Raw genomic sequence first — 23001 nt, 5'->3', positions numbered from 1 at the left:
GAAGATGATGACACAGGTGGCATGTCAACTGCCATTTGGACTTTGTGTTTGACACTGGCTCTTGACAATGCACATTTGCCTGGTAAACCAAAATACTTACAATGATATAAATGTCACACTCATGAGTTTTGATTTTCCCTTTCAGAGAAATTACTTTAAAATCAAGATTGTTATACTGTAGTAGGAAAACTGTTATTTCCCTCAAAGTCTGAGTGAGACATTACCTTGAACCATTCTATAACTGTCCCCTAAAATGTGCTCAAACAGTATAGTGCAATCCAAACAATGAATAAAGCATAAACATTCATAGAAAACACAACACCCCAGTGATACAAAATTGAACTGGCAACAGTGCACACACCCCCTCAATCATCCCAGAGTAACACAGTGGCTGCTGGTACGTCACATGCAAAATCACCCTTCCACCACCAGTATGGAGATGGTATCGCTCTTATGGCCCTTCTAGATTATAACATGGCAGAAACACCAGTCACCAGCTGAAGGATACTATCTACTGCAGTACAGTACTCTACATGCTTCCTTTCATCTTATAAAAATCAAATGCAAAGTGAACATAAATTAAAACTGGAGAGTATAAAGTACAATATTTGAAGAAACTACCCTATATACCCAAATTTTCAGCATTATCAACAACTTTCAATATGGGACACCACTATTATTTCATATGGCATAGCCAGATAATGTTATTCAGTAGAGGCCTTCCCTTGTACACAAGGAGTTAATACTGATCTAGAGAAGGCAGCCTCGTCTCTGGATTAAAGTTCAAGAAATGTGAAATGTCAGTGTGACACAAAGAGAATCAAGATTATGAAGGGAATACAGTATAACACCCATTTCCCTAACAATCCAAGATTAAATTTTTTACAAACCGAGGTGTAATGGGTGTTCATCCAATTGTGTATTTTCATGGCTCATTTGTGTAGCTCTGTATTTTGGCCAAACTTGGTATAAAAACATGGGACACTAAGTACCATAGGTTACCCTGTCATTTCATTACCACTTGAAATTTTTGTAACTTGGCCATCATACCAAAATTTGTCAAGACTGGTCTGAATACAGGCAATGCAAATACAGTATATACAGTACATATTTTTTTAAAATAAACTGCACACCGTACTCTAAAAATACTCAATATTTCAATCATCAGACCAGACACTGAGTTATTTATAACCTAGAGTTATCTATTTTGTAAGGAAAACATTTGCTAGAACTTTTGTAAGTGACCCATTTTCATTTCCCGCAATTGAAATCCAGTTCCCACTCACTGTTGTCAACCAAGGACCTTTAGGACAGATGAGTGATGTATCCACTTTGCCATAAAATGGTTAATGATACACTATTCTCACATCAGCTGTTTATTGTTTATTTACTCTTCTTACTCTTGATTTTCCTTAGGTAAAATTCAAGTTCTTTCCCCTCCAAAATGTAGCCATCAGCACGTCCACACTGGCCAGGCCGTGAAGCAAGGCAAGCTAGAAAAGAATATGGATAAATTAAACATCACTCCATGAAAATTTCAAATAAATACTCAATTAACCAAATCAGAGTAACTATGACAACCACAGCATTGACCATGCCAATCAAAACGACTTAGCACAAAAGATCTAGTGTATATTTTTTCATCATATGTATTTGTATCCATATGTTATTTAATGAGCAAAGTAAAGTTTAGGCTAGACTTGTACCACAAATGTTAGTTACCCTTGATCAAGAATACTGTATGTAAAATGTTAATGGTTTTTAAATATCTTTAAAAGGGATAAGGAACATTTCAAAATTAATTTTTAACAAAATTTTCAGTCTCACAAGCACTTATATGCTATATAGCAAGGTAATTTGAAAAAAAAAAGTGTTAAAATTTTATTACACTAATTCTTAAACAAATTCTATTTACCAATCTTACCAAGAACACGACCAGTCATGAACTGATCTTCAAGTGGACCTTCAACTTTGGCGGTGCGTTGACGTTCCTTGTACTTCTTTTCAGTCTTCTTAGACCTTTTCTTGTTTAAGACAGCTTCTTCAGCATCAGTCTTTAATAAGATTACAAAGATTTTAGACAAAGAAATTCAAATTCATCCTTCAAATATTCTTAATAGATCAGATTAACTATGACAGTTAACACCACTGACAGATGTTGCCAAAACGACAACAAAACTCTGTCTCGTCAACATTGTTTACATCATGTAATATTGTACAAGGTAACTATCATACCACTCCACAGAGATGAAACTCATGTTAACACATGCAACATAAGCCTGAGCTTCTCTTAAGAGTTACAAGTTAGTCCCTGACGGGAGCTCTCAAATCTTCCAACTACACCAAAAATTCTTTCCATTCAATGATGATTAACAGCATGTCTTCGTTTCACACTCACTCTATTACTTTTGATAAATGGTAGGGTACTATTGTGGGCACAAAACCAAATGTTTTATAGGCCCTTGTCACAATAACACAAATTTTTTTTTCAATGGCACAGATACAATAGAAAGTCAATTTAAAAAGATCCAATCAAGATTATCAATTTAAAGCGACAACCACAATTAAGGACAACGTTTTCATTTAAAGCGAATCTTTCCTATTTTGCGGAAGTCAATCTGGCGCATCATATTAAAAAAATTGCACCTAATGTTTCTATGGGCACACTACACTGTTGTAAGGGCAAAGCTGTACTGTACATATACTCAAAATAATGTACTAAATGATTAGTAAAATTTTTGTCTAGTGCAAACTATAGCATGATTATATTCAAATTAATCACTATCTTATAAGAATTCCAGCAATGTAAATTATATTCTCCCCAGTCACTTCTGTGACATTTTATAAACAAATAACCCAATCTAAAGGACATAAATAAACAAAGACATACTTCACTAGACCTTCGGACCAAACTCACTGTCACCCCCCCCCCCATCTTCCCAGCCAGGGTTGGGTGGTTATAGGCTTACAGTTTTTATCTTATATAATACCACAGTCTAAAGTTAGAATATAATTTGCATTGCTAGAATCTTGCAAGACAGCGAAAATTTTGAATATAAACGTCATATATTTTGCACGAGATAACATTTTTAGCCCTTAAATAAAATTATTTAGAACTAAATTTTGTATGTCTACTGCAAACTATAGCATTATTTATATTCAAACTAATCACTATCTTATAAGAATTCCAGTAACATTAATTATATTCTCCCAAGACAGTTTAGTGACATTTTAAAAGAGAAATACTTAAAGAGTCACTCTTAAGGACAGATAAATAAATAAGCACTAGACCTTGGCATCAATTGTCAAACAAATCACCTCACCTCCCCAATCTTCCCAGCCAGTAAACAGACCATTTTGCATCCCTTAATTTTAGATGTGTTGATTTATGAGTGTTTGTTTTAACATAATACTACAAAAATACAACATTTTGTTTATTCTAGGAGATGGGCTAAGGTGCATCTGGGTCGACTCAGTCTTTTTAGTATTTTGTGTTTCTCGCAAGTACCAAACTAAATTATTCCAGTGAAACACTTTGATTTAGTGCTATATCGGTTTAAAGCGACCTCTCTTGGAATGCATCTCGCATTATATCGACGATCTACTGCACTAAATGCTAGGCACTCCCTACTCCTTCTAATAGGTTTATAACAAAAGCTTAGCCATAATAAACCTTACTACTTGACAACAAATATAAAAAGATTGAAGTACCTCTGTATTGGGCTGAATTTGAGTCATTTGCCCTCGAAACACTGACGCCCGTATTATTAAACAACATCTTCCCTTGAAGAGGGTCGTCGTGTCTCAACCCAAGTTTTAAACTAAATGAGTCCTGAGGGACACCGCAGTTCAGTACTTAATGGGGTGGTGTGGCGGTATAATGAACTAATTCCAATATTATATATAAATTTTATTGGAGTTAGTTAATTTTACCGCCACACCACCCCCTTAAGTACTGTACTGCGGTGTCCCGCAGGACTCGTTCAGTTTAAAACTCGGGTTGAAACACGACGACCCTCTACAAAGGAAGATGCTGTTTAATAATACGACTGTCAGTATCCCCTAGCCTCAATAATCTAAGGAAAATTTTTTCATGATGATCTGCAGTATAATATACATTCCATGCAATCCCACATATTCTATGCCACCAAGGTGTTTTACAATTATTAGGTATACAGTATCTGATAAATCAAAAGTAAATTTAGTTTTTAAATATCATTTTAAGATAATATTTATCATAGCCACTATAACTTCTCTGGTGTTTACCATAGGCAATTAAAGGTGATATCACCCTTCCCCAAGATAGATTTCGGGCTCAAGTACTAAGAGTGGTTTTAGTGTTCAATAACCCTACAGAAATTACTTTATGGTTCATATGATCAGCTATCTTTAACCCAGCATCAACAAACGAGAAGTCACTTACCAACTTTGTGGTCTTTTTGCGGCCCAAGGGAAGAGCATAATGAGCTTCATACCACTGTCTGAAAGGTGCAGCGTCAATAACAATAATGGCATTCTTCACCAGAGTCTTGGTTCGTACAAGTTCATTGTTGCTGGCATTGTACACTACATCAACAATACGAGTCTTGCGTGTCTGGCCTGAAGGTAAAAATTTCAATTGTGAAGATTTTCTAAAACAACTGAATACCAATGCCTTTTTTCGTAACGAGTAATTGGATATATTACAAAGAGCATACACAATGTTCCAAGACATTTATTGGCAATTTATGGTACCCAGACACCTTTCAAAGATCTATAAACCTTTAGAAACACATACTCAAATAAACATACATACATACCTTCTGACCCCCAAGAGAAGTTACCAGTATCAAGGCGTAGAGCGCGATACTTCTTGTTCCCACCACGGGTTCGAACAGTATGGATCCTCTGGGTTCCAAGCTGAGAAAGGACTCTTACAATCAATTATGGAAAAAAGCAAATATCATACTACACTCCCGCTGAAATACCTCAGATATAATACCGTGATTTTTGTCTTCATTGACAAACTACGAGGAAAGTTGATTCATCATAAACATAACACAAAAAAGTTACAGTATTAGAATGAGTTTTATGAATCATGCCCCAACCCTGAAATTTGCCGAGAATTCACTAGTACAGTATGTCTGCAGTACTGTTCTTTGGTTTATTGCTCGATATCTCTTCCATGTACTTTTCAAAATAAGCTTAGTTTTACAGCTATTTAATGTATAAGCTCACATAGCTGAGTACCCCCAATAAAAATAATTTGATTAATGCAAATTATTTTCACTAGAATTTTAACCCAACATGTCCTTCAAGACAGGATTTTACAATATTGTATACAGTACTTGGATTGGGTTGCAAGCTCTTAATAGCCAGGGTACCTGGCTACACAAGCTCTGCCTTAATTTTATTATGAACTTGCAGTGGGTTTTACCACAATTTTTCATAAGACTAATTCACAAAATCAGTCCAATACTGGACTTTAAAAGCATTAGTTCACCAATTAATGAAACGGGATGATCACATTAGAAAAATTATACTGTACAACGCTTCAGTACAAAAGCCAAACACAAACCTACATACACTGAGTATAGCATGAATCAGTCTGAGACTGCAAGAAATGGAAGTAAAAACGTAATACTGAAGAACACGATTCTGGACTAACTAGTTTCCTAACAAAATATACTCATAAACCACTTATTTCTTACTTATTATAGAAAGGTTGGACTATCGTAGCTACAGTAGGGAGCAGGGAGGGTTGCTGTGTATGGCTGCTGCAATTATTTTGCAAATTATAAACTCAACATGTTGTAAAAAGAAATATCATTAAATTTAGTATTAGCTGTCTTGAAATCACCCAGAAATTGACAATAGTGATCCAAAATAACTTTCCAGAAAGAAACTGCTCATAAAAGCATTGTCACCATAGTAAAGGGTCAAGTCTGGTTTGGAGAGGAAGGGCACTACCTGGCTGGGACGCATTCCATCACTTAACATTTGGGGTCAGCCAATGCGAACATGGTATTGTCAAATATGCAACAGGCTCTGTATTTCCATCTTGAATTACTGGGAGGGACCTAAGTGTAATTCCTTCACCAGTTTTGCTTTACTGTTTAGGTAAGAAATAAGTTGTCTTTTCTAGACTTTTAATTGGGTCTTTGGTTAATCCAAACCCATCCTTTACTAACATCCCCACTCCCCCAAATACTCATCTCCAAGTACCACTGGGTTGAAATCCAGCTACTGTACTATGGTTCAACCCATTCACCATGAAGTCATGACTAGAACTGAAGAGTTTGATGCCTGACAACCATACTAACTAGCTATACTGTATAGCTAAGCTGGAGTAAGATGAAGTTCAGCAACTGCTTAAAAGGCACAACTCACTATATCCCACTTTCAATGGATCCTTTCTGGGATTCAGCTGTGACAGTAAAGCAGAGAATTGATGAATTGCTTCTAATCCATTATTAACCCTGAGTTTACAGCCTGAAATTTATGGCTGCATTTCCCAACTTACCAAAATGAATGATGTTTGCTTTAACCCTTAGGCCCCGGGTGACGTTCCAGAACGTCTGCCTATTTTCCCGCCATTTTTTTATTATTATTTTTGGAAATGTTGATTTTGTTCTCGATTTAACTCCGCGTGGTGGGTACTGCCAGCAGCACTCTAACCCGGGGCTTAAGGGTTAAATAGACCTATAACAGGTTTCCCCTACTGTAATGAATTTCATTATACCATACTACAGTATATTGAATTGTTAAATATAAAAGTACACAAATAAAGACAATTTCACAAGTCCAATCACACCCTGGGCTTACCTTTGTATTAGCCGCAGGACGACCTAACTCGAACTTCCTCTTCTTGCGAGGCTGGACGCGCTTGCCTCCAGTGGCCCGCCGTTTATGCCAGTGATCACGTGAAATACCTATGAAAGTTTAGAATGGATTAACCACAGATCAAACAGCATCATGATGCTGGAACCAATAAGTTCAGTAAATTTTTGCGGGAAGGAACCGCTGGCCACTACTAGCCAAGTCTAAGCTTAACACTGCCAATTTTATTTATATACAGGTATATGGTAATTATGGAACAGACGGATAACATCAGATGTTGCTCAATTCCGTTCTTTTCCTTTTACATTTGTTCTTTGGATGATAGTACGTAATACTGTAGGCGCAGAAATAAATTATTTATCATAAATGTGGAGCCACGTGGGGCTACTCTTTTTCTAGCAGTTCTTCTTCTCTAGATGCTTCCTGAAGGTGACAGGTTCCACCATTTCCTAGATGCCATTGCTGCCCTATATTCACCTCAATGCTAAGGTAAGTTCCTTCTACTGAACATGCTTGGGGGATCAGGGTGCCAAAGCCTCTCAGTTAGGATGTTAGGTTAGGTTCTGTGTACTGTTGCATTTTTATTACAGTTCTATCATCCAAAGAAAATATGTGGTAAAATGAACGAAACCACACAAACTGGCTCCTGGTGTTACCAATCTCCTTGGATCAGGTCAGGTTCTATTTAGTTCTGTGCATTCTTTTTTTTTATTACTTGCTACTATCCAAAGAACATGCAAAAAAAAAAAAAAAAAAAAAAAGAACTTTAATCATGTAAATGTTGGTGCAACTCGGTATCTTCTACTGTTGTCTCCACCATTACACCACAATCCTCTCTAATTCAAAGCCCTGCCCACCTATGTACAGTAAGATCTCATATTTCCCGAGCACTACCTAATGTAACCAAGTCTTATATTTGGCGTAAAATATAGTGAGTGTTGCGAGATCTAGCCAGCTGAATGCTGGCCACCGTCTTGAATGACATCACAGCCCTCATACTAGTTAGTCATTTCTGTTAACAACGCGTGTTTTGTCAACGCGAATTAGTTGTAACTTTTGCATACGAATGTTGGCTATTGCACGATTCCATTCTCGACGTTTTAAGAGCAGCACAGGGTTATGCAACGTTACAGTTCACGTTCGACATCACACGTTCAATTGATTCGTGTCTTTTGAGAGGTACTCTGTAAATGTCTTTTTTCGTTTTGCAAATTAGCTGTTACCCATAAATACTGTATGAAAAGAATAAGTAAAAAGAATGTTTCGCAGTGAGCACTAATAACGGTTTACACCAGCGCTCTCCATTTACATCAAGTAATCAGTTGAATCGCGCGGTTTCTGTTGATTGCTCCGTGATTTTCACCCTTTTCTCAAATTTTGTTGTGTTAGCGATGAACATGGAAAGACAAGATAAGAAGAATGTTTCCAGGAAGCGCTCTGGTGACCAAATTGCCGGTGGTGAACGTAAAAGAGGTTTACTAAAACGCAACTATCGCGTTGCAGCCCGCACCATCCTAGCGACTGCCCAGGCTGCTATTGTGTGCTTTTTTGGATGGTGCTACCACCTGTCGAGTCATGATAATGGCCTCTACATCTACTGGGGGGCCTACTGGTACTGGTGGGGGTTGGACAGACCCACCTAAGCAGCCAAATAAGGAAAAGGAGAAGCGGGATAAGTGTGATCAAGTTACTTGAGGAAGGCCTAAAAACTAGTGAGATAAGAAAAATTACTTGTTTTCCGGAAAGCACAATCAGGTCAATAAAGGCAGAATTTGTATCATTTGGTTATAAATGGAAAAATCAGAGGTTGGTGTAGAGTTGCCAGTCTATATTGTTATTCCCATTAGTTTATGTATTTGCATTTGACGCAATTTTTCCAGTCTATATTCCTTGCGAAATACAAGATCATACTGTACTTCAAAATTGTTGGATGAAGGGGAAGGGGGATATCTCCACTACCACTCATTTACACAAGAAATAAATACCACAGAAGAAAATTTATTAAGAATTAAATTTGGTAACGAGTTAAACCAAATAATTACCCCACCGTGGCAAACAAACTCTCACAAGGCAGAGATAAATGAAATTGGACTTTTTGGTTGACTCCTTATTGTACTAAACCACTTTTCCATCAACAAATGAGGTGAAATTATTAAGGGCAAGTTGGCATCGAGCATAATGATAACTACCTCGAAGAAATCTCAAATAAGGTGTTAAAACCTCCTTGTATTTACTAACTAACGATACCTACCTAAATCAGTATATACCCCACAGGTCTAAGAGATCTGATATACAGTATTCAGTGATCTTTTTTAATAATTTGCCGACGGTAATTTTTATATATGTATTAAGCTAATAAAAGACCATAACTACATACAAACTTTACCTAATACATATAGTTTCCCTTACCTTTTCCGTATCATATTAGTCAAAGGCAATAATAACAGTAACACGAGGTCTGAAATATTCATTCACTGTTATAGAGAAACACAGGTACTTACTCCCCTTACATCATCTATTCTCTTTATCACTATTTTTTATAATAACTTCACACTTTTCATTACATTACCATCATTGTAAGGAAATTTATAACAATGTTAATATATACATAAATCACTCAGATGACGGATGTTGGAGAACTTTGAAGATAAAAGAGAATGTCGCCCCCATACTCACCCATGGCGGCGTATGGTGGGTAAAGGAGAGAGCAAAACAAACTACTAAACAATGATGACTCGGGATGCGCACCACACCACCTGGCCAATGTTACTTTATACTCTTTGGTGCTAGGAAAAGAAGAGCAAGACTATTTTTATTATATTAACAATTCTAAGCATATAATCTTAGTCTTAACAAATATTTTGATTCACAAAGCTTCTTATTTAAGTAAGAATGGGTTTGTTTCGTTCGTGTCGATTGAAAATACTTGGCGTCTCGTCTTGTACGTGGTTATTTTCTTAACATTATTCTCTTTAAGTATGTGATAGAGTGGATTTTTATAAGCTAGGGTGCCTAATCTTCAGCTGATCCAATGACTTAATTCCTTAATTTACCCACTTTATCGCTTGTCATCTTACTCTCCGGTTTCCTTAAACAAAACTCAATATTGCACTGTTATTTATTTCACAAATTGCAAAGAAAATATGTTTCCTTAATCACTCATTCAGTGCGTACTGCGGTCTACAGTATACCTATTACTTAGTGCACATATAATAGGGTGTTAATTGCCATCATATTGTAAGCTGATTCGATCAGAAACTTAAATCAAATTAACGTATAATTAGTTCGAGAAAGCCATTAAGATTTTTCAATTAACAGAACATTATTAGTATAGTTCAAGAAAAAAGTTAATATAATGTTTTATAATTTGTCATAAAAAGGTTGTGCATTAAACTAGGATTCCATTCACGCGTTGCGTTTTCAATCACTACAGGGAGCGATTGGCATGTACCTACCTGCCCTGCAAACACAACCGTGCCAATGGAAACAACCGTGTACATTTCAATATGATCTATTTTTGGCGCTAACGTTAATGCAACTGCTAACGCTTGTGAATAGAATCCTAGTTCTGATAACTTCCCAAGCATTCAGTCAGGATCCCTACTCCTGTGAATAGTTGGTGTAAACAAACTGTTGTCACCTGTCACCTCCTGGGACTGTGAGTCTGTGTTAATTACTTTATCCTCTTCACAACGGGTCGACTTGTTTGCTGCTCGGTCACGTCTCTTTTTACTCACTGTTGATAAGTACTGGACGTATACTAGCTCGAAAATGTATCTGTACTTGCGTCAGTGTTGGCCAAGTCTTCCTCTTCACCATCCCCAGGAATCTCTTATCACACAAATGTTTCTCATTGAAGTTTACGGTAATACTGAAACAGACGGCTAGCACCACACGGAGTTGTTCTATGTTGTTCATTTTTTTCCATAGCCGTTCTGGTAAATTTTTGCTTTAGGACATGAGTCCCTAGGGGTTGTCCAATATGTTTTTCCAGTATTGTTTTAAGCGTATCTGACCTTCATTTTTGTCGGAAATTTATAGGTTTTGCCCCCCCCCCCCCAACAATAATGGGGGAGAGCCTTGGAAATCGGGGTTATTGGGTGGGGGAGAAAACGAGTAATCTGACCTTACCTAAACCCTAGCTGGGGGCTCTGCCCCCGGATCCCTGGTAGACCTAGTTTAAACTAACCAAACCTAAATGTTTTTGTAGTTTAAAACTTTGGGGTACGCCATGTACGAAAGTACAATACCTTAGTTAAAAGTGGATAGAATGAACGTCTTTCTCGTAAAACTCAGCAATAAACTTAAAATAATCATAGGAGCACGAATGACAACCAACCTCCACCACGACCATTGTCAGACTGGTCAATGAAATTCAAATCCGTACCCAGGCTGCTTCCTTTGAAAAAACTCAAATTTGATTGGTCGAAAAAAATCGTGTGATATTGATACGTCATTGGTCACGACTGGATGACGTTAGTCAATATTGCACATGCATGATGCGCCGATAACATCTCCTCACAGATGAAGACTGAAAAGTACGTAAAATCAATTAAATTCAATTGTGTCACTATTTTTCCATTTCCTTATGGTATAAATGGGGTTCAAAATGGTCAGAATAAAAAGATCAAAATGTTTCAGTAGTTTATAATTTTCGGGCACACTATGTCCTAAAGTAAAAATACTGCCGTTCTTATTATACGGTACAGGATATTAATTATTTTTAAAGAAGCAACAACTTTTTATTTTAATTATAAGTACTGTACTGTATTTTTTTTCTCTCTCTACAATCATAAATCACCAGTAATGGGCTGGGCATGAAGGATGAGGGAAATTTCTGGGTAAAACATGGTGAAAAACTGATCACAAGGCCCAAAAAGACGTCTATATGTGATTTCTTCATAAAGAAATTACAGAGAATACTCCTTCGCAAAATCTGCAGAGTCAGCACGTATTTTCTTCTGCTGTTTGTTTACAACCGACCCACTCAGTCCAAGCGTACTCTCATGTCCACAAAATACATAAAATTACACCATGGTTCTTCAACAAAGTTGCTTTCATTGGTACCAGATATCAAAATACTGTAATTATTTTCTGTTTAATATGGCAGGGGGTCCAGGGGCTCTGCCCCAGCTAGGAAATTTAATAAGGTTGGTTAGGTTCTTTTGGTTGGTTGGGTTCGATTCTATTAGATTCCAGTAAATGTCGTCACCTTCAAAAATAAGATTTTACAGTATAATGATAAGAACATCTGTGGAAAAAATGAACAGGTATAATTTGTTTTCTTTCAAACGAATCTGACCTTCATATCGCCGCAAATGAGCCAATTATTATTATTATTTTTTTCTAGAAAATCACCAGATGGACGAATCGAGGTGCTTTGAGAATCAATCCATTTGATAGACCATGGATAAGAGCAAGTGGAATTTGCCCTTCTGGCACTGTACTCCTCATATTTTATACTGTATTCATTTCATTACTGCTCCCCAACTGGGCCTATGCGAAGTCCAAGAATATAACTTTGTGATATGAAAAATTATTATTCTATCAGTGCTGTTACTGTTCTTCTTTATGTGTTCTGTATCTGGACTACAGTTCTGTACATAATATGACTAGATTCTCCATCATTAAGTACACTGTACATAAGTGAGATGTGAAGGGTTTGTTAATATCATGTGCCATATACAAATGATGTACTGTATTTGTTCTTATTTCTGCTTTGTATTTTCAGATTGAAAATTGGTCATGTGGGTGTCAAATGTTAGGCTAGCGGCTGATGCCTACTTGGTGTGTCTTCATCATGCCCTCACCACAGAGAAGGAGGAAGTGTTGGGACTTTTAGTTGGAGAATTTAGTGAGGTATAATTGCACCATTAGTTTCTGTAGGATTAGCAATATTCATGTACGTGTACTGTACAGTAATTAATATATACCGGTACTGTACCGTACCATTATTACTCCAAAATAATTTATAGATAGTGTACACTGTACAGTAACCTGCTGATGGATCATTTGAAGCCCCTGAGTTCTGATTTGTAAAACAAAAATGTATGCTATTCCTCCACTAAGTATTAATTTTCTTTCTTCAGGGCACTGAAGTTGTGTGTGACATTCATTCAGCTGTTACTCTTAGGAGGTCTGACAAGAGGAAGGACAGAGTAGAAATTTCGCCAGAGATGCTAATTGAGGTAAACATTTTTTTGTTCACTGAAGATTCTCATAAGTTTAACCCAATATTAAACACCAAATTGACACTGATGTTGTACAGTATTTACCGTAGTTAAAACACATATTGGTTTGTAAAATATAGATTAAGAAAAATATAGGTATGTACTGTACAAGTAGTAGTAAATTTGCATGACATTTGTGGAGATGGTTTGCATGATTTTTTTTATTTTTGTAATTTATGAATACAATGTTGTTTATGGTGATATGATTTGGAATACAGATTCATAACTTGCTATTTTTCATCAGGCCCAACAGAGAGCTGAACAAATGTCTGCCTCCAGTGGTCAAGAACTACACATAGTTGGCTGGTATCACTCTCACCCTCACATCACAGTGTGGCCCTCTGACATTGGTTAGTACAATTAATAGTTTACCAGTGCTACCTTTAGTTTCTTAACATGCGAAGATTAAATTACATACAATACTGTATATAGAATAATATAGATTTGATACATATTTGAAAGATCATTTTAGATATACAGGTGTTCCCCGACTTACGACGGGGTTAGGGACCCAAATCCAGGTCGTAAGTCCGACATAGATAAAAAAAAAATCAAATTTTTTTTTTTTAATAAAAAATTTACAGTGAAATACAGTACAGTAAAAGTAATAAATAATGAGGAATGGATACAGTACAGTGAAAGTAATAAATAATGAGGAATGGATACAGTGTGACCGAGCACTTACCTTTAATGTAGTCAGCTGAATGCACATGGGGCCCCCATAATTTTCTAGTTATACATGGAGACTACATTAACTGGAAACGTTTCGGTATAGAAAATGCGTGCGTCATTTGAAAAAAAAATTTGAAAAAAAAATGGTCACAACTGCGACGGTCATAAGTCCAAGCAGTCGTAAGTCGGGGACTACCTGTACATATAAAAGTATGTGGAGGTCACAAATTAAGGTTGCAAAGTCACAAACCTATCCACCAGTCACGTCCGTCTTTACACGACCAATACCCATTCATTCATAAATGGTGATACTGTATTACTACTGCGCTGTGACATTGCCATTTGGAGACACGGGTTACTACAGGGGTTGTAGGAACACGTTTCCAAAACTGTACTTGTAGTAACCAACTGTGCATGTTCTAAAAGTTCAGTGATGCGGTGCTATCATTCATCGTCTTCATTCTTTGCTCTCCTCAACTATGAATCTCCCTTCCCCTTCACATCTGTCAATCAGCCTACATCATACATCCTAAATGTCCTTAAATGCAGTAAATGTATGACATATACCCACCACTTATCACACAACTTAACATATTTTTTTTTTTTTTTACTGTGTACTAGGCAGTCTTAGTTTAAATTTAGGACACATTTTTAGTATTGTTATTCAGAGGGTACACTGTCATGTGTAACTCCCGTAGCCTATCATAGTCTAAAGGGGGGTTACTACAAATGGAAGCATTTGCTCTTCATTCCAGCCAGTCTGTGTCATAATGGGAAAAGGCTTGCAAGAATTAAAGAAAGAATAGCTCATTAGTACTTATTGGCTAACTCTTTCAGTAATTGACTTTCTATTTGTGCTAAGAGTGTTTGATATTTAAATACAGAGTATATTTTCTTTTGAAATTTTTATTTCAAAAAAAGAATTCTATAATTTTAATTCCTTGCACTTCTTTTATTTAAAATGGGTTAAGGTACTGTATACTGTACATTAACCTAAAAGAAAGGGGGTCAATGATAGGAGAGAGTGGTATAAAACAAATGTAGAAAGTGATTGGAAAGGATTAAGACAGCAAATAGAAATACTTTCTCATATCTTCAACATGTATACTGTACTGTACACACAAATACAGTACAGTACTGTATTTAGAAAATTAAAAGCACTCAGTCTTTATTAATAATTAATGAGAAAATATGTTGTGTATATAAAAAGTTGTGACATGTACATCATATGTAGACTTGCAGACTCAAGCGGGGTATCAACAGATGGACAGTCGCTTTATTGGGCTCATCTTCTCTGTTTACAATGAAGATAAGAAGACAAAGGTATCATAGTATTTTTTGTTTTCTTGTACCAGTGTGGAAATCTGGAATTTGTCACAATGGAATACTTAATATAGAATGTTTTAAGTCAATATTGAGTAGTAGGAGAAATACTATGTATTGTACATGACTAAAGCATTGTATTTATACACAGTACCAAAGGTAAATCTTTTAAGTAGTCTGTAATATTTTGAGATATGGCCATGTGCAGAGGAAAATTTATAGATGCAGTACAGTATACCTGTATATCAGTTTTACTGTTCTTCAACTCTTTTGTTAAATGGCTCAAGTGATACAGAAATCTAACAATAAAATGGGAGATTAGTAGGGAAGAATGGAGAAAGACAAGTGTGGAGAGTGAACAGAAATGGTAATAATGGGTGAATGGCTTTGAAATGGTGTGTGATCAAAGAAAATTGAAAGTAAATGCTCGGAAATGTAAAGTATTGGTAAAGGAGGAAAGGGAATTTGATACAGTGAATATTGGTATAGTATAGAATATATAAGAGGAAAACCAGTCAATTTCCATGTAAACTTACTATACTGTATATGATGAAGGGTGAAAAATTATAGGTTACAGAATTTAAATACTGTATATAGGAGTAATATTAAGTACAATAATATTAGCACAATTACGAGTGAAAGTAAGAAGAGAACAGCACATTAAAGGAAGGAGAATAGCTAGAAAGGGTTGTCAAGGGAACGAATATAAGTTTGGTGGTGAAGAGAGAACTGAGAGATAATGAAGTGCACAGTACTGTACTGTATTATACAATACTTCATCACTTGATGTATGAGAGGGAAATATCTGCTTGGAATGAACAGAATGCTCTTTAATTGAAGTTAGAACAAGTGATTCTTTGAGGGCTGCATTGGGTGTTACCAGAATAAGAAACAGTAGTATACAGTCTATTTAGGTGCTTGGAATAGCTGATAGGACAGAGGATGAAAATTGTGGACTGATGGGTTGGATGTAGATGGGTGTGCTGTGATGGTATGGCCATGTGATGAAGATGTAGGAGGAAAGATAGTACTGTATTGTATAGAGACTAGGTGCTTTGGGTAGAAGAAGACTAATAGTGTGAATCAATGCATTAAGGAGAGAACAGGGAAGGGGGACAAAGGAAATAGAGAGAGCAAAAGAAGATACATATTGATTGAATGGCCTGAAGGCTTTTCTGTTTTTGTCATCCCCTCAAAGGAGAGCTCTGAGTGGAGCATTGTGGATTAGAAGAACAAGTAGAAATACTCCATACCTACTTGCTAATACTGTACCGTTCAATTTGAACATGCAATACGTACTGTACTGTATACAAGGTAAATCCTTAGGCCTAATCTCCAGAGTGACATATGGTACAACATGTGAATTTTCTTTATACATACAAAGTTGAGTCATGAATACTAACTATAAAAACTAAGTAATAATATTTGTTTTTATAGGTTGGTAGTCATCAAGTAACTTGTTTCCAAGCAACTAACCAAAGCCCCGAAGGAGAACCTCCTCAGTATGTTCGTTTACCTGTTCCATTGGAAGTCCGCCCAAGTCCATTGTTAGCTATCAACAACCAGCAGGTTTGTAGTAATTTGAAATACATACAGTAGAGTATTTCTTAAATGAAATGTTTATTATTTACTGCATTGCATATGTGGTTTTCAGGCAATCATACGCCATCCATGACATCAATTACTATGCACGTCTTCGTACAATACATGGGAGACATATCTGGCACCTGCTCATGTTAGGTGTTTTTGGACTTAGAAAAATATTATCTTTAAAATGGCAAGAAAAAAAGAGCATACTGTATTAAATTCTTCATAAACTCACCGTTTTGAGGGTCTATTTTTTTCCATGCCATAAAGTACACAATTACAAGCATCACAATTACTGACCAGATAATTGTAGCTTTATTTTAAATTTGAATATCCAATATTTATTTCATGCTGTGTTATATGAGGTAAATGTCTTACTTAAGTAATGGTACAGTCAGCATCATACTTGCAACTATGACAGTAGGAATTTTTAGAAATGTATGGTAATTACAGTATTTGAAAATGATGCTATTTACCATGCACTGAATCTGGAAAAAAAAAACTTTACATTTACTTTCAGGCCTTAGAAAATCTTTGTTCCACACTTTACGATGAGCAAATTGAAGTGCTGCAGTTATCTCGGCAGCGGGCACACCAGTATCCCCTGGCCCACTTACACAATTCTGCAGGTAAGCCTTATAATATCACTTAATTTGTATTTATTTTTGTCACCATGAAACAGTCATATCAGTCACTACCAGTAAATGATAGACTTACGGGTAGGCCTTCTACTTTTTTTAAACTCATGTTAGACTAAGAGAGAAACTTGACAATTTGCCCTCTGTTGGGCTATACATTACAGTATGATTGAAAACTTACCTGTATTCAAGCTGCACTCTGTACAGTACTTTTCTATTGACAATCTGTGAATGATAACTCATCATCTCACATTCTTTGTCTCCAGCCCTAGTATCTTATCCAGAGGCTATTCTGGTCTTTTCTATGCCTCTCCATTTGTTTGCTTGTCTGATCAAACCACATCAGTACTTCACAGGAAATATCTCTGTGTTGGTTATTTATGTAATCATACACTGTAAAATTACAGTAAAGTAATCCTGTAATTTTCATGAACTATGTTATGAAGCCCATTGTAAAAAATTGCAAAAGCTATTAATTCATACGTAAAAAGGGTTTATGTTAGAGAAGTACTGTACTGAAAAATAACAATAGGAAACATACAAATTTCATTAGAATCTCTCATATCCAAATTTCATGCACTGTATCTGAAAACCTCATGATTTAAAAGTCTGGAAATTTTTTAATTAGAAATACAGTAGCAAAGAATATGAAATGCATCCATTTATACACTAATTTTTGACTGGGAGTTGTTGTATGCTGATGACTTAGTGTTCATAGCAGATAATATTGAAGAGGCAGTGGAGAAATTTACGATATGGAAGGATGGAATGGAGTCAGAGGGCATGAAAGTGAACATGGTGAAAACCAAAGTACTGTTCAATAGTGTAATTGAAGGATCTGTAGTGGAAAATGGCCATGTTTTTTCTGTAAGAAGGGTGTTAGCAGTAACTCAGTAATGTACAGTGAGTGTGGAAGGCGGGTAAACAAGATGTGCAATGGTGTAAGTGCAGACTGCATGATGTTGCTGATTTCAGTGTGTTGTAAATGCAGGTAAACATCTGACCTTGAAGGCCTTAGCAAAGTTGGAAAGGGTCAATATTGGGGGTATACCCTTGGATGGTGTCAATAAGATTTGTTACTTGTATGACATGATCAGTGCTGGAGGTGGAGCCTAAGCTAGTTCAATTGCAAGAGGTAGAAATGGCGAGAAGAAATATAAGTTGCAAAGTTGTATGCTACCTATGTGAGAAGGGTGATGTTGTATGGCAATGAAACATGAACCGTTAAAGAGGATGACATATGTAGGCTTTAGTGAGTTGAAGTGACAATGGTATGATGGATGTGTATTGAATATAATGTTCAGAGCTAAAAAAGGTGGCTAGGTATTGAAAGCATTGGTGAAGTGTTGTGTAGAGGTAGGCTGAGATTGTTTTGAGTATGGGGAGAGAATGGAGGAGCCCAATTAGGTCGAGAGATGCAGGAGTTGTAAAGTAAAGAGGAGGAGAGCACAGGGTAAGCCAAAAATGATACGGGAATAGGTTGTAAGAAATGACCTCTAAGGTAAGACCCTGACAACAGAGGCTGCAAGAAACCATACAGCTTTCACCAAAGTAATCACAGCTAGTCCAAGCTAGTGTGGAAAAACACTGTAAAATGATGACAATGATGAGTGTAAGTAGGTAAAGTACCGTACTGAACCATGTTTCTTGAGTGAATATTATGCAGCCCGTCCACTTGTAGAAATGCCTCACATTGTCATCCGTTTTTTTTTTTCTGGGGTGTATATATTCCCTCTGCATTGTAACTAGATGTAATTTTACAGAAATAATCATTGCAACCGACTTGAGGGTAGACTCACATTTTTAAAAAATTTGTTTCTGGTTATTTGTGAGAGTATTTTCCTATTATTATTTATTCTATGTGTTTTGTGTGTGTGTGTCTACACACACACACATATATACAATACAGGCAAAATAAATAATTGTCTTAAGGGCAAACACATTAAGGGAATATACATTCCTTTGTACACACGTAAAAATTTACCCTCCCCGGTCCGTAAATGTTATTCGCGGCCATTGGAGCTCCCTTCAGATTCTGCCTTGTCCAGGGCATTATACATTGTTTCAGGCAGGGACAGTGTTCATTTGGAATTTGTATAAATTCATGAATGATGGTTCACAGACAAGTTGAGATAAAATTGGTGTGTCTCACCCCATTTTGTTTGATATATGAAGACAGTTGGGTTTTTTACAAGAAGTCGATGTGGATGATGTTATACTGGTGACTTACTATAAGTATTTATTATAATAGTATACAGTACAGTATATATAAGCATTTATATGTGTTCTCCCTCTAGTGATGGTGAGGAGTGTGTGTGGTCTGAGCAGACTAGTGTCTGGTCCTCTCGTCTCCACTGTGGAAGAGCGTTTATGTCTTATTCAAGGAACTACACAACAATTGAAACAAGAAGTAGAGTACCTAAATAACCTCCTTAAACAAAATAAAGAAGATATTCCCACGTAATATTGAATTTCCTGCATTTGACTGCCATATTGTATTGTACTATACATATATCTCTTTTGCTAAATTCACAAAATATGTTTTGTTATTAGCATTACTGTACTTCCATTTTGTATTCTTCATTGCTGTCTTTTATATTCTTTGTAAAAGTGTTAGGTTTTGGTTATCACAAAATTCATATTCATAAATATTGCCTACAAGAGAGAATTATAGATAATGCACTGTATATTTAGTACAGGTATTTTTTTTTCCAAATGTAATATTTAAAGGAGTAGTTTACAGTATTGTGATATAGATAGGGCTCTATGTTAAAAAGTAGGGGTTGAAATTTATAGTTATTGAGACCATAAATTTCTTGTGAACTGAGTTAATAGCTCTCTTATATACTCATGTATAAACATATCTCATGTATAGTTCTGCCCCTGATGATTTGATAAAAAAGCCTGGGGTTTTCACTGTGACTTGTATAATTCGACCATATAATTCAGAAAATACTACAAATAATCCTAGACATATTTTGTAGCAAGACACCAGGTAAATGCCAAAGCATTTTTGCCATGGCTGCCACCACAGCAGCTGACACTATTAACAGTGCTACTAACTCTGAAACTGAATACCCCCACAGTTGCCGACTTCTATTTATAAATTTCGCTAGATTCGCCCCCAAAAAGTATCTTTAACTGTGCACTGTAACATAAATATCATTAAGAGAACAAGAAAAAGCGTAAAAATTTTAATTGACGCACATCTACCCGAAATTACGAGTTGAAAAATAACCATAACAGCTCGGCCTGGTAGAGAGAGAGCTAGGGGGGGTGTGGCTACAGTAATGAGTCTAATTGGCAACAATGCCACCAGTGATGTAAACAGGTGCAAACAGAAGGAAAATTATATGTAAATCTTCATTTTGTATCGAGCATTTGTAGATTTACAGTGGCATATTAAGTAAATGAGGTTTTGCTTTTCATGTAGCAACATAAAGAAAGAATCTAGGCATATGGCAGGCAAGCCTAGGTTAAAAGAGCTTACTGGTAAGGTTAGCCTACTGCAAGCATGTACTGGGTAGTGATCGTTCACTGTAAATGACCCACAGAAATGCATGAATTTTAACCCCTCAAAAATAATGAGTATATTTTTTGACCCCCCTACCTTTTGTTAGAAAATGTTATCATAAAAACTTAAAAAACGGTGCTTGAGTATATACAGTAATAAATATTGTACGCCTGCAGAATAAAAAAAATTGGTGTAGATAGAATAAAACTTTAGTTCTTATATTTGTTTAATTGAATCACTTGAAGCTTTTCTTTGGTGAATTTGTCCTTGGTGCAATGTTCTACCAATACTGTACTGTACACTGGAACACCTCTCCCTTCAACCAGCCAAAGGTCTTAATCATAGATTTCTTGTTACTAACAATCTTCATGTGTTGGACAGCCATCCATGGCACTGCATAGGGTTAGTTTAAGAAACTACAGTACAGCTCCTCCCCGACTTACGACCTACTCGACTTACGACCACCCAGACATACGACCGCCTCAGTCGTACCAAAATTTTGTCAAATTGCGTATTTTTGAGTCCCAACGTCAGTGATTGCGCTGTGTACTGACAAAATTTTCGTTTGTAATTCATTTTAAAATGGCTGGCAAGCTTAAAAGTGAGAGTTTTGTGGTGCTGAGAAGAAAAAGAGACACCCATTTTAGATTTTCTATGTATTATTTATGCATTTTCGACTTACGACCTGGATTTGCGTCCCTAACCCTGTCGTAAGTCAGGGAGCAGCTGTACTTGACATCAGTTTAATTCTTGTTTTTGAAAGCTCAGTCATTGCTTAGTTTTAAAAGTTAAAATTAGAAAATTAAAATAAGTTTGTAGTCTAATTTTCACACGTCAATGTGTAGAGTAACGAAGTTTGTTGATACTAACTGTGTAAGCTATGGCTTGGTAGCTCGGGTGTGGTGAGGCGCTGGCTGAGGAGGGCGAGAGCCGCCTCGACCTCACTCTCCAGCCTCGACTCCATCCTGTTCACAGGTAATGTCCAGTATTTCGTGTTCCACCTCGTCACATTAAGTGATTTTGACTTAAATATTTTGTTTGAATGTAAATGATCTAGTAACGTAACTTTGAGGTGTTTTAAGTAAAGTTTTCTTGTGCCTTCAGCTTTTAAAACGTTGACAGTCATGTCACCTCACTCTCCAGTCTTGACTCCATCCTGTTCACAGACTCCTGTAGGCTAAGGGCCATGCAGACTGGGACGACCTCCACACTAGTTTGAGAGATGGATGAAGGCCAGTAAAATCGGGTAGAGTCGTGAACACGGGCGTGGTTAGCTAGCCATCTGCCTGGGCCCCAGCCAGCCACCCAGACGTGTTCACTGTCCGTCCTGGTGATCTCTCATGAGGAGTAAACATGGCCAGCCCAGCATTGTTTGAATGAGCCCCCCAAGTAGAGATTACTTTGAGTGTGTTATTTGTCCGAGTATTCTTGTCTCCTCAGTTGTATGGGTGTTTGGAGACAGCAAGAGTATGAGGTCGCCATTTACTTCTTGGCGAATGTGCTATATGTAAGATAAGAGTGTTGTGTGTTTTGTTAAAGGCACACCAAGTAATGGTGTAAGTTGAAAAATGTACCTAATAAGATGAGTAGAGCCAGGTAGGTGATCCTTGTAGTTGTGTGTTACTGGAAGTGTTCATAAGTCTAATTTCATTTAAATAAACCATTTTATTTGTATGTTAGGGTTATCATTCTCCTGCAGTATTTACCTTCATTCCTTCCCACAACTTGGTACTAGAATTACAGTATACCACGTGTCCTAACCCTTGAGCCATGCTACCACAGGTCAGAGGTTAGGGGTTAACTATGAGCAGTAAAATAACTGAGACATAACTAATATATGGAATTAATGAATTAAGAAATTGAGAGAAAAAAGGTTGAAGAGTTAAGAAGTTAAGACAGAAAGGAAAAATAGTTGTTAAACAATAGTGGGACAGAAAATAAATTAAGTAAACTATAAAAAGAGAAATTTCCCTATAAAATGGTTAACAGTGAAACTCTCAACCTTACACCATCACCACCATCAACACTTACCATAGGATTTAAAGCATCTTATGGACCATCTGTTAAACATTGGTTAAAGATTATTCTTCATAGTTCAGCTTCTGTATCAAATAATAATTAGTATTGTTTATGTTATACTGATACCTGAGCAGTGATTGCCCACTATACACAAGGTTGAATAAGATTACACTGTGTTTAGGTCCCATACTTATACCCA

The 23001-nt window shown here is 36.5% G+C and overlaps 2 protein-coding genes across 5 annotated transcripts; one reads left to right on the top strand and one right to left on the bottom strand.

Annotated features, from left to right (window-relative positions):
- Positions 1-1360: 1360 nt before the first annotated feature.
- Positions 1361-9575, bottom strand: LOC121871851 (40S ribosomal protein S8). Its single transcript, XM_042374400.1, has 6 exons — positions 9496-9575; positions 6805-6911; positions 4800-4899; positions 4424-4599; positions 1925-2054; positions 1361-1493 (listed from the first exon to the last, which is right to left on the bottom strand). The coding sequence occupies exons 1-6, from the start codon at positions 9497-9499 to the stop codon at positions 1384-1386; spliced, it is 627 nt and encodes a 208-aa protein (XP_042230334.1). The 5' UTR covers positions 9500-9575; the 3' UTR covers positions 1361-1383.
- A 462-nt stretch (positions 9576-10037) lies between these two features.
- On the top strand, positions 10038-21002 carry LOC121871850 (lys-63-specific deubiquitinase BRCC36-like). 4 transcript variants are annotated; one of them, XM_042374399.1, is made up of 8 exons: positions 10038-10056; positions 12551-12678; positions 12909-13007; positions 13294-13399; positions 14956-15044; positions 16482-16613; positions 17152-17260; positions 19567-21002. In XM_042374399.1, exons 2-8 carry the CDS (start codon positions 12565-12567, stop codon positions 19731-19733), a joined length of 816 nt encoding a protein of 271 aa, XP_042230333.1. In that variant the 5' UTR covers positions 10038-10056; positions 12551-12564; the 3' UTR covers positions 19734-21002. The 4 variants fall into 4 exon arrangements, with proteins under 4 accessions (XP_042230333.1, XP_042230332.1, XP_042230330.1 ...); XM_042374398.1 differs by lacking the exon at positions 10038-10056 and adding an exon at positions 10248-10313; XM_042374396.1 differs by lacking the exon at positions 10038-10056 and adding an exon at positions 10328-10477.
- Positions 21003-23001: the final 1999 nt, after the last annotated feature.

This window comes from Homarus americanus, unplaced genomic scaffold (assembly GCF_018991925.1).
Source record: "Homarus americanus isolate GMGI-L3 unplaced genomic scaffold, GMGI_Hamer_2.0 scaffold39675, whole genome shotgun sequence".
NCBI classification, from domain to species: domain Eukaryota; kingdom Metazoa; phylum Arthropoda; class Malacostraca; order Decapoda; family Nephropidae; genus Homarus; species Homarus americanus.
This window is presented reverse-complemented; position numbering and strand designations above follow the sequence as displayed.